The sequence below is a fragment of the Erinaceus europaeus genome, chromosome 2 (assembly GCF_950295315.1).
Source record: "Erinaceus europaeus chromosome 2, mEriEur2.1, whole genome shotgun sequence".
Taxonomy (NCBI): Eukaryota; Metazoa; Chordata; class Mammalia; order Eulipotyphla; family Erinaceidae; genus Erinaceus; species Erinaceus europaeus.
The window spans coordinates 2,896,060-2,908,414 of NC_080163.1; the positions used below are offsets into that span (position 1 = coordinate 2,896,060).

Here is a 12,355-nt window from a genome sequence, read left to right on the forward strand (position 1 = left end):
TTTTCCTTCTCCTGGGGAGGGAAGGTCTCATTTTTCCCTAGAGAAGCAAAGGCAGCATAGAGAGAGGAGAGGGAGAGAGAACCAAAGCATCACTCCGGCACATGTGAAGCTGGGGCTTGAACTCAGGACTGCACGCTTGAGAATCCAAGGTTTCAGCTACTGTACCGCCACTTGGACAGGCCTTATCCCACCCCTTCACCATGGCTTGCTGGTCCTCTTTCCACTCTAAGCCAGCTCCCTGCAGCGGGGAACATGGGCCTCACCTCTCTGCGGGCGGCGACTTGATGAAGAAGCTACGCTTGGAGCCCACGCTGGACTTGAGGGGCATCTGCCCAACACGCTGGCCCAGGGCCCAGAAATGCATGTAGATGTACTGGTCCAGATTGATGGTCACCTGCCGAGGGTGGTAGCAGAGGCAGCCAAGTAAGGGCTGGTGTGGGCACACAGGATGCTGGAATTAGAGCCCCTCCCTGAAGTGATTCCCGGCCTCCTTCCCAGGCTCTCACTACCCAGTGTCTGGACAGGGCAGCCATGTACAGCTGTTCATGTTGCACACTGCACAAGGACACCCCTACCTAGGATGATGCCATTTGCAGCACTGTCACCTTTGTATTTTCCTAGAATCCAAGGTGCCATGGACACCCCATTACTTTAGGAAGCAACTGAAAGAGAAGACATGCCACCAACTAAACTCTGCCATGATCAGCAGCATCTTGGTTGCAGCGAGGGTGAATCCGTTTGGGCTGGTGAAATAGCTCACTTGGATAGAGCACTGCTTTGCCCTGTGTGCACAGCTCAGGTTCAAGCCCGGCCCCCCTCTCACTGAAGGAAGAGTCAATATTGTGGTCTTTTTCACTCTCTCTCTGACTCTATTTAAAAAACAAAAGAACAAAAAACCAAACATTGGGCAGGAGGCACTGGGAGATCCTCTGAATGCTCAATTTTGCTGCTTTTGTGCCAATTTTTTTTCCAGAGAGCGAGACACTACAGCACCAGAATTTCCCCCAGTGCTATAGTGCCTCCCATGGAGTGCCAGGGCTCAGACCGGGGTGGTGCCTATGCTAATGCATTTGTCTGATAGGGTGAGCTATCTCCCTGCCTTTTAAAAAAATAATGTATTAATTAATTAGAGGGATAGGAGGAGAGAGAAAGAACCAGATATTATTCTGGTACATGTGCTGCCAGGGACTGAATTTGGGACCTCCTGCTTGAGAGTCTAGCACCTTACCAACTGTGCCACCTCCCGGACCATTTATTATTATTATTATTATTATTTTTTACCAGAGCGCTGCTCAGCTCTGGCTTATAGCAGAGTGGGGGGTTGAATTTGGGACTTTGTAGCCTCAGGCGGGAGTCTGTCTGCACAACCATTATGCTATGTACCCACCTCTGTCTTTTTTTTTCTCTCAGATTTTATTTGAGAGAAAGAGAACCAGAACATCATTCCGGCACATGTGATGCTGAGAATTCAACTCTGGATCTCAAGCTTGAGAATCCATTGCTTTATCCAGCTTTATCCATTGCACTGCCTTCCGGGCGGCAAGCTGTCCTTGTCTTATGCTGTATGTCTGACAGCTGGCAGGGAAGTGTATGACAGGGACTTTTTTTTAATTAAATTTTTTATATTTATTCTCCCTTTTGTTGCCCTTGTTGTTTTTCATTGTTGTTGTAGTTATTATTGTTGTTATTGATGTCGTTGTCATTAGATAGGACAGAGAGAAATGGAGAGAGGAAGGGAAGACAGAGAGGGGGAGAGAAAGATAGACATCTGTAGACTCGCATCACCGCCTGTGAAGCGACTCCCAGCTGGGGAGCCCGGGCTCGAACCGGGATCCTTAAGCCCGGTCCTTGCGCTCTGCGCCACGTGCGCTTAACCAGCTGCGCTACCGCCCGACTCCCGACAGGGACTCTTTTTCCACCCCCTAAAGGTATCCCAGGGGCTATAACTCCCAGCAGCCACTGCTCCCACACCCGGCAGCCCTGTTGCAAGGCCTCCTGAGAGCCAGATACCTGGACCCCATCCTGAGGGTGGTGGACTGCCAGCGCGTAGGCCACGGTATCCTCGGACAGTGGGGAGAAGTTGGCCTGGGCCAGCAGGGGCTCCAGGGCCTGCAGCACCTCCTGCTCTTTGGCCAGGCGCTGGGAGTCTGTGAGCGAGGGGTGGTCCAGGGTCTCCCTGTCAGGGTTGATGGGGTCATACAAGGCCTGTGGGAGAGTCAGGAGGGAAGCGGGGTTGGTCACAGGTGGGGCTGAGGGGATGGGGGTACACTTGGGGTGCTCCCAAACCCTTCTCTTTTTTTAAAAAAAATTTGTGTGTGTGTGTGTTTATTTATTTATTTATTTTCCCTTTTGTTGCCCTTGTTGTTTCTTATTGTTGTTTTTATTGATGTTGTCGTTGTTAAATAGGACAGAGAGAAATGGAGAGAGAATGAGAAGACAGATGTGGGGAGGGAAAGACAGACACCTGCAGACCTGCTTCACCTCTTGTGAAGCGACTCCCCTGCAGGTGGGGGGGGGGGGGCTCAAACCGGGACCCTTGTGCTTGGCGCCACCTGTGCTTAACCCGCTGTGCTACCACTTCCCCAACTCCTCCTCTTAATGACACTGGGGGGCTTTGTGGAGAGGGGGCTGACCCGGTGCCTCTCTTTTCTCTCTCATTCTGAGATAAAAAATAATGACAGAGGCAGCCCCAAGTCAGATTCTTTCTTCCCTTCTGTCACTTAGAGCTTGAACTAAGTTGTCCCACCATTTCCATCTTTTTTCCTCCTCCTCCTCCTCTTCCCGCTCCTCTAGATTTATTAATGAAGGAGGAGGAAGAGGAAAAGGTGGAGGAGAAGGTGAAGAAGAAAGAAAAGGAAAGAGAGACCCCCCCCCCCCAGTGGGAATGGCTGGGCCTTGGGGCAGGAATGGGCTGAGCTGAGCAAATCCTCATCTGACCGAACTCCCAGGGCCACTGCAGCCTGACACCACCTGCCCCTCAGCTGCCGCAGCAAGTCCCACAGGCCCCTTCCGGAAGCAGAATGACCCCGAGGAATTCCATTCCCAGGGCTGGGCTGGGCTTTGAGAGCAAGGGAACCTCAGAGCTGGAAGAGTGAGAAACCCGGGTTCCTGAGGCTGGGGTCACAGCTTGGCTGGCAGAGCGCCGGACTTGTGGGTCTAAGACTCCCAGTTTCACCCCCAGGGCTGCAAGCTCCTTCTCTAGCCCCTTTCCCCCTTGGTCTCTCCCTCTCTCATATGAAATGAATAACACGAATCTTTTTAGAAAAAGGAATCTGCATTCCTCAAAGGTCTGTTCATTTTTCATCTACAAAAACAGGATGCTGGCGTTGGGGGGGGGGGTTGAGGGAATAGCTCACCAAGTAGGGTGTCTGCAGTGCCACGTACACAGCCCAGGTTTGAGCCCCAGCACCACGTAGGAGGTGCTGTGGTGCTCCTCCTTCTCTCTGAATGGAAAAGAAGCTGGGAGTACTAAAATCAGGTGTGCACGAGGCTCTGGCTCCAAATAAATAAATACAGAAGTAATTTCAGTGATCTAAATGAGTATTGTGAGGGACTAGAGATAGCTCACTGGGTCGGGCACCTGCCTTGCCATGTGCACAGCCCAGGATTGAGCCCTGGCACCACATGAGAGGTACTACTGGCATCAGAGGAAGCTCCAGCGCTGAGCTGTCTCTTCTCTCTCTCTTTCCTCCAGGGTTATCACTGGGGCTCAGTGCAGCACTGGGCCATGTACATGGCAGGCAGGCCTCTCACCCAGCCATGGTGTCCCTGGCTCAAACCATTCTCCAAGAGGCTGCTCCTGGCAGCCATTTTTTTCCCTCCCCATTTTATTTGATAGGACAGAGAGAAATTGAGAGAGGAGGGGGAGACAGAGAAGGAAAGACAAAGACAGACATCTGCAGGCTGGTTCAACCCCTTGTGAAGCATCTCCCCTGCAGGTAGGGAGCTGGGGGCTTGAGCCTGAATCCTTATGTTGGTCCTTAAGCTTAGTACTAGGTGTGCTTAACCAGGTTCATCACAACTGACTCCCCCCACTTTTTTTTTTTAACCAGAGCATTTCTCAACTCTGGCTTATGGTGGTATGGGGGATTGAACCTGTGACCTCAGAGCCTCAGGCATGAGGGTCTATTTGCATAACCATGATGCTATTTTCCCAGCCTCTCCCTCACTGAATGAAAAGTGGTTCAAGAATGGTGAAACTGCACAGCACCACGAAACAAACTGAATGAGGTAAAGTGCACAAGCAGACAGGTGTGGACAGTGAATAGCACATCAGACAGGTGAGAGAGCAGGTGTCTTTGTACACAGGTGTGGTGCAGAAACCAGGGCCAGGCACTCTGGCCTTCACCTCGAACTCCCTGCTGGCCCGCAGGAACCTGCCTGGGCTCCTGGCTGTGAGTCCCACACAGTTTTGCTGATGTCCTGGCTGTTTGAGGCTGCCGACTCCCACCCTCTGGCATCCCTTGGGGACTCCAAACACCGTCAGTACACAGATAGTTCCCAGATGTCTGTCTCCCTCCCACGTGTCCTGTGAGACTCATGGCCCCCAGACGGTTCCCCACATACACAGGGCTGGCCGACGGGTCGCTGACCCCACCAAACGCTGTGTCCCAGACTGAGGTCTTAATGCTGCCTACACCTCCCCATCTCAGATAAGGCTGAGTTTGTCCTTCAGGGACTCAGGGACAAAGTGTGGGGTGATCAGTCAGGCAACGGGGCACCTGGTTGTGGGCACTCAGATAAGGCTGAGTTTGTCCTTCAGGGACTCAGGGACAAAGTGTGGGGTGATCAGTCAGGCAACGGGGCACCTGGTTGTGGGCACACTTTACCAGGGACGCAAGTCTGAGCCCCCAGTCACCACATGGGAGCGCCTGCACACAGGGAGCCTCACGAGAGGTGGAGTAGTCCTGTGGTCTCTCTCTCTCTCTCTCTCTCTTTGTCTCTTTCCCCTTCTCTGTCTCTTACTAAATATGAAAGAGAGAAAAAGAAAGGGAGGGAGGAAGAAAAACAGAATCCTCCAGGAGTAGTGGAAACTGTGAAAGTCCAAAGGCCCAACCAAAAGCCTGGTGATAAAAAGTGTCAGCCCATATCTGTGACCTTGGGAAACCCACTGCAGGTTCCAGTGAAGGGAGTGGGGACACAGAACTCTGGTCGTGGGGACAGCATGGAATTCCCTGTTATCTTATAGTTTTGTAAATCAATGGTAAACTAATTTAAAAAAAAAAGAAAAAAGAGCAGCCCAAGAGGTGGTACAGTGGAAAGAGCAGTGGACTCTCTAGCATGAGGTATTGAGTTCAGTCCCCGGCATCACGTGCCAGTGACACTCTGCTTCCCTCTCTCTCACTGCTAAATAGATAAATCTTTTTTTTTTAAAGAATGTATTTACTTATTCATTAGAAAGACAGGAGGAGAGAGAGAGAAAGAACCAGATATCACTCTGGCACACGTGTTGTTAGGGATTGAACTTGGGACCTCATGGTTGAGAATCCAACACTTTATCCACTGTGCCACCTCCAGGATCACTAAATAGATAAATCTCTAAAAAGTAAATGAACAGGGGCCAGGTGGTGGCACACCTGGTTAAACATTCACATTACAATGCATAAGGACCCAGGTTCAAGCCCCTGGTCCCCACCTGCAAGGGGAAAATCTTCACGAGTGGTGAAGCAGGGCTACAGGTGTCTGTCTCTCCCTCCCCTCTCAATATTCCTCTGTCTCCATCCAATAATAAATAAATTTAAAAATAATAATAAACGAATAAATAAACAAAAGCTGCAGATCAGCATGGCCTCTTCTCCTTTCGTTTCTCCAATCAAGGCTGAGGTCGGGATGGAACCCAAGAGCTCTGTGTGCAAGTCCTGTGTACTGCTTCTGCTCAGTCTGCTCCATCTCTCTCTCTTCAACAGCAGGCAAGTCTTGCTGGCAGTGGGTTCCCAACCTAGTCAGTCACTGCTACGGCAGGTGGGAGGTGGGGATGTGTGCAGAGTAATCGGCCTGTTGGGACCAGGGTCACATCTGTGGCCTGTCACTGAAGCAAATGCCCTAAGCCACCCTTGTCTGTGCCTGCACCAACTCCTGGCAGCTGGCAACCAGTCTTGCCAGCAGCTCCCCAGGCAACCACCAGAGGGCACCTGCTATCCTCTCAGCCTAGTCAGTGTCCGCTGGGTGGCTTCCACCTCACTCAGAGGCAAAGCCACGTCCTCATTCTGCCTCTCAAGGCCCTGCCTCTGCCCCGCCTCTGCCCCATCTCTGTCCCCAGCCTCTTTGCTGTCCGCCCTCCATTCACACACACTTCTGCCTCAGGGCATTTGCATCTGCTGTTTCATGTGGTCCATAAGTGCCTCCTACAAGTCAAGGCTCCAATGTCACCCCCTCCGTGAGGACTGCCTCAGACTGCCCTACCTTAAATTGCAAAAACACCTCTCCTTCCTTTCGCTCCTTAATTAAGACTACCAGATATAACACAACACACACACACACACACACACACACACACACACTCGTGCTGGGTAGTGGTATACCTGATAAAGTGCCCACATTACCGTGCTCAAGGACCCCAGTTCAAGCCCCGAGTCTCCACATGCCAGAGGGAAGTTTCATGAGCAGTGAAGCAGGTCTGCAGGTGTCTCTCTTTCTCTTTCTGTCTTTGTCTCCCCCTCCTCTTAATTTCTCTCTGTCTTATCTAATAAAAAAGGGGGGGTTGGGCGGTGGGTGGCACAGTGGGTTAAGCGCATGTGGCACAAAGCGCAAGGACCGGCACAAGGATCCCGGTTCGAGCCCCCGGCTCCCCACCTGCAGGGGAGTCGCTTCACAGGTGTCTATCTGTGAAGCAGGTCTGCAGGTGTCTATCTTTCTCTCCCCCTCTCTGTCTTCCCCTCCTCTCTCCATTTCTCTCTGTCCTATATCCAACAACGAACAAAATCAACAATGGCAATGATAGTAACCACAACGAGGCTACAACAAGGGCAACAAAAGGGGAAAAACATGGCCTCCAGGAGTGGTTGATTCATGGTGCAGGCACCGAGCCCAGCAATAACCCTGGAGGAAAAAAAAAAGGGGGGGGGTGGGCAGGGATTGGGAAAGATAAGATACTAAGGGCCGGTTCTGCAAAAGCCTTTCATGCATGAGGCTTGAGGTTCCAGATTCAATCCCTGGCACCGTCATAAGCCAGAGCTGAGCAGTGCTCAGGTCAAAAGAAGACACCAAGTTAAATCTGAGATTCAGATCAATAATCAACATTTTTCTAGTCTAAGTATGTCCTGCAAAATATGTGAGGGCTGTCTTGCATGGGACATAGTGGTAGTAAATAATAAATTCTTCAGAGCGCTCTGAAATGCAAATTAACTGGGTGGAGGGGATTGAACAGCACTCTAAACAGCCACATCCTCTCAGAAGCTCAGAGCAAGCTCTCGTCTGGAAATTGAGTCTTTGCAGGTGTGCCTGAAGAAGGATCTGGGTGAGATCATCCTTGACTGGGGAGGGGGGCACAGGGCATGGGCTGGTAATCCACAAGCCGGAAGAGATCTCACAGGGATTCAGAGAGGGAGTCCAGGCAGAGATGGAGAGGGAAATGGAAGAGAGATGTTCACCACAGGGTAGGGGGTAAGGGGAGGGTGCCAGGAAAGAGGTGGGCCATGGCCGGAGCCTCCGTAATCTGTGTCTGCTGGTACACCACCCAGCTGGTGGCAGCCTGATGAGCAGTTGTATGAAGTGAACGAATTCCCTGGCAAGACAGCATAATGGTTACACAAAAGACTTTCCTGCCCGAGGCTCTGAGGCCCCAGGTTCAATCCTCAGCACCATGAGCAGGAGCTGGGCAGTGCTCCGCTCAGGAGAACAAAAAGCAGATGAGATGGGGGCCCTACTCTTAAGCTGCTCCTAATTTCTTCCTTCCTTTCTTTGTTTTCTTCCTCTCTTTTCCCTTCTTCCTTCCATCTCTCTTTCTGTACTAGAGCATTGCTCAGCTCCAGCTGATGATGGTATGGTTAAAGTACGGGGCTTAAAATCATAGGATCCCAAGTTCAGTCCCTAGCACTGCATGAACCAGAGTGGTGTTCTCTCTCTCCAGTTACTGCAAACAAATAAAAAAAAATCTTCAAAATAAATAAACTAACATGGAGAGCAGCACACACATGAGAGAAAGAGGGGAAAAAAGAGAGATTATAGACCTGCTATACATGGTGTTCCCATGTGGTGCCAGGGGTTCAAATCCGGGTGATAAAGTGCACACTCTATAAGATGAACCCCTTCAGTCTTCCTTTTTCGAGGTCTCTTTACTTTATGCATGGTTCTGGCACGTGCAGTGCTAGCAGTTAAACCAGGATCTCATCCGCTCCGCCACTGAACCATCTCTCTGGTTGCTCATGAATCTTTTTTCTTTCTATAGATATGTCATATTTTTTTTAAATATTTATTTATCTATTCCCTTTTTTGTTGCCCTTGTTTTAATGTTGTAGTTATTATTGTTGTTGTTATTGATGTCATTGTTGGATAGGACAGAGAGAAATGGAGAGAGGAGGGGAAGACAGAGAGGAGGAGAGAAAGACAGACACCTGCAGACCTGCTTCACCGCCTGGGAAGCGACTCCCCTGTAGGTGGGGAGCCGGGGGCTCGAACCGGGATCCTTATGCTGTTCCTTGTGCTTCACACCATGTGCGCTTAACCCGCTACGCTACCACCCATCCCCCCCCCCCCTTTTAATGTAGGGGCTCACACGTACGGCCTTAATGCATGCAAAGTGTGTGCTCTGCCACTAAGCCTCACCCCCAATCTTCATTTTGGTTTTCCTTCATCTCCTTTTTGGTTTTCCTTCACCTCCTCCAGAAAGCCTTCTGCGACCACCCTGTCTGACACAGGCCCCCATCTTGTCCTGCGCGTCCTGCCACTCTGCTTTAGTTCCTTGTTCTTTTCTGGTTTCAGTGCCAGGGATGGGCCCCAGGGCACAGCACTCTCCACGGCACTTACCACTGCTGGGCGTCAGTCTTTACTCACCTGCATGTAGCTAGTGTCTCCATAGAAATATCAGCAGCGCCAGAACATGGCCCAATGGGTCAGGTCGCCGCTGCATCCCCAGCCTCAGCTTTTAAGGCCAGGCTCGCAGAATGAGTGGAAGAGCCAGCAAGCAGGCCAAGGCTCTCGAGCAGCGCTCACCTGCAGCCGGGTCAGGATGTCATGGTAGTGGAACAGGGTGCAGAAGTCCACGTGGGCCGAGAACGCCTCCAGAGCTGCCTTCTCCTCGGGCTGGGAGTGGAATTCCTGTGGACTCAGGAAGGAAGCATCACCTCTCCTTAGCTCTCATCTCCATTCCAAGGGCTGGGGGTGGGGGTGGCCTCTCTGTCTGACAGTTTGGAGCTTGGGATTCTTATGCTCACAAGTTTATTTATTTACTGGTGAAAGAGAGAAAGAGATAGATAGATAGATAGATAGATAGATAGATAGATAGATAGATAGGGAAAGAGAGAGAGACCACCAGAGTATACGATACTCTGGCACAGGATGAACTCATGACCTCGTGTTCGAGAGCCCAGTGCTCTGCCCACTTCACAGTCTCCCAGGTCTTGGACTTAAAAGCATAGGGTCCCCAGTTCAATCCTCTGGCACTGTTAACAGATTCTCAGGCAGAGAGACTGGACACACTGAGACTTTAGTGTCAGAAGCAGTGTTTATTATGCTGCAGACCCAGCTGGACTTGTGTTGACAAAAGTCTGGGCCCCAGCACACTGGCACTGCCACTTTATACAGTTATCAACTTTCCCCTAGTCGTTCATAGCAACAAGCTTCACAGGTGACTTTTTCTTTTGTGTATACAGAGAGTACACCTTATCAGCAGACTCTTGGGCAGGACGGGCAGATTCTAAGGCCACAGACCAAGGCCCCTTGGGTGACAGCAGCAGAAAGCCCTGTTTCTGCTGAGAGGCAGAAGATGGCCGCCAATAGCATTTTTCTTTAACTAAGAAGTTAACCCTTGTTTTTCTCTTTAAAATTAACCCTTGCTTGCCTCAGCATCACACGTGCCAGAGTTCTGGTTCTTTTCCCTTTTCTCTCATGTTAACTAATAAGTAAATCATAGTCTGAGAGGTGGCACAGTGGATAAAGCATTGGACTCGCAAGTGTGAGGTCCTGAGTTCAATCCCTGATAGCACATGTACCAGAGTGATGTCTGGTTCTTTGTCTCTCCTATCTTTCTCATTAATAAATGAATAAAAGCTTTTAAAAAAACAAACAAGCAAATCTTTCAGGAAATGCAAAGAAATATATATGTTTATATATATTTCTGATCTAGGGATGATATATTAATTAATTAATATTATTAATAAATAATATTTTAAAAGAAAAATTTTAAAAAGAAGAGGAGGAGGAGGAAGAAAGAAAAAAGAAAGAAAGGAACGTAGCAAGATAGCTCACCTAGGAGGGTATCTGCTTTGTCAAGCAAACTACCCAGGTTTGAGCCTGGCCCCCACTCCACTTAGGGAATTCTGTGATGTCTCCCTGCCCGCCTTACCCCCATCTCCTTCTGTCTGAAAAAGTCAGCTTGGATGGAGTTGTAAAGTCCCAGCAATGACAAAAGAATTATAATAGTAAATATATAGAGAGATAGATAGATAAATAAACAAATATAATCAACATGGAAGGGAGGGAAGCACCAAAATTGAAAGTCAAAAAGAAAGAAAAGGGGGCGGGGTTGATAGCATAATGGTCATGCAAAGAGACTCTCATTCCTGAGCCTCCAAAGTCTCAGTTTCCCAGGTTCAATCCCGGTGCCCCCCTAAGCCAGAGCTGATCAGTGCTCTGGTAAAATAAACAAACAAACAAATAGGAAAAAATGCTAAGTTTGGTTGGGAGGGTGGAGGGGAGTTGGGCCAACTTTATTGACCAAGTCACTTGCTCAGAGTTCAAAGGTGAGAATTAAATGCCATTAGCCTGCCCATATCTATTCCTGCATTTGTGTGTGTGTGTGTGTGCAGATATATGTATGCACGTGAGCCTAAAGTCTAGCACTAAATTTAATGCACACAGAAGGTATGCAGTAAATAATTGCTGAAAGGATCATTGATAATGACAGGCCAGGTTGCAAGCCCTGGAGCTAGTGCCCACTCCCCTCTCCTGAGTCCCCGCCCTGCTCAGGAAAGGAACCCATTCCTTTGGTTCAATTCTGAACCACCCTGTCATGACCTTGAAGTCACTTCTTCCTTCCCCTGCTTCTGTGGCCGCCTTTGTACAATGGAGGTGACGGTGCTACATTTCTCTGATTGGGCTGCTCTGCTGAGTCACCTTTGCATGGGGAATGTTCAGGTCAGAACAGCGCTATGAGCGCTGGGTGTGATCGGAATTCTGATCACAGCTCCCTAGAGGGGATCATTATTCAGTTGCAGAAATAGTGGTGCTGAGGTACATAACTGTAGCCGGCGCAGAGGGGAAAGTCAAACCCCAGCGAGCTTAGGCTCAAGCCTCCAGGAGGAGCCAGAGTTATAAATTCCCGCAGAATAGAGGACCTAGGGGTACCATGTGGGGCTGGGCGGGGAGTCAGGACTCCAACTCCCAGGAGGCGCCGCGGCACCTGCCAAGGGTGTGTAGGGCGCTGCCGCCGCGAGGCCTGCCGGGAAACGTAGTCCGCGGGCTCTGGACCCCGCGTCCCCGGTACCTGGATGAGGAGGTGGAGCAGCTGCTCCTTGGAGAACGGGATGAAGCGCTCGCGGTACTGCTGGGCCCAGTCGCGGGGCTCCGTGGGGTTCCACATCATGCGGTACTTCCCCATCTTGGCTGCCAGTGATGACAGCGCCCGGGGAGGTCCAAGAGGAGCGAGCAGCAGGGACCAGGCTCGGACCCCGGTCCCCCAGGCCCCCCGGGTTACGTGCAACATGGCCAGGACGTCCAGCGAGCCTGGGCGGGGGGTGGGGTGGGGGGGATAGGGGGCAAGGAGCAAAGGTCACCAGAAGAGCCGCCCTGACCTCCCGGGGTGCCCTGGCACCCTGCCCCGGAGTCCCACTAGCCGCTGCTCCCCGACCCTTGCTGCTTGGCTGGCACGGGTCGCACCCAGGGTCAGAGGTCAGAAGTCCTGGGACCTTGTGCTAGCCTAGTGGCCCCGCCACGATCCATTAGGCGTCAGCGGGGCGTGGAAGCGCGGCGGGACCGAGAAGCCTCAGATATACTCGGGAAGGCTACAAAGGGCGTGTAGGGATGCCCACCTTGGATCATGCGACCCTCCAACCGCTCCCTCACCTTTGACAACGCTGGGCTGTCACTGAGTCTCCTGCGCATGTGCAGGAAGAACCTGAGGCTCTCTTTCAGACTGTCCTAATACGCATGCGCACAGTTTAGGGCCATGGCGCACTACGGATTTCTTTCCTCAGATGGC

The 12,355-nt window shown here is 51.0% G+C and overlaps 1 protein-coding gene across 9 annotated transcripts in view; it reads right to left on the reverse strand.

Moving 5' to 3' along the window:
* TMEM143 (transmembrane protein 143) overlaps positions 1-12,331 on the reverse strand; it is a 28,834-nt gene extending 16,503 nt beyond the window's left edge. For 2 of the 9 annotated variants that reach the window (XM_060173633.1, XM_060173625.1), the window contains exons 1-6: positions 12,186-12,297; positions 11,642-11,880; positions 9,151-9,255; positions 3,357-3,443; positions 2,011-2,205; positions 264-394 (exon numbers count right to left, since the gene is read on the reverse strand). In XM_060173633.1, coding sequence (XP_060029616.1) covers positions 264-394; positions 2,011-2,205; positions 3,357-3,443; positions 9,151-9,255; positions 11,642-11,880; positions 12,186-12,258 — 830 coding nt within the window. In that variant the 5' untranslated portion in view covers positions 12,259-12,297. Of the gene's footprint in view, positions 1-263; positions 395-2,010; positions 2,206-3,356; positions 3,444-9,150; positions 9,256-11,641; positions 11,881-12,185 lie in introns of all 9 variants that reach the window. The other 7 variants (XM_060173644.1, XM_060173617.1, XM_060173658.1 and 4 more) reach the window with 7 other exon arrangements.
* Positions 12,332-12,355: the final 24 nt, after the last annotated feature.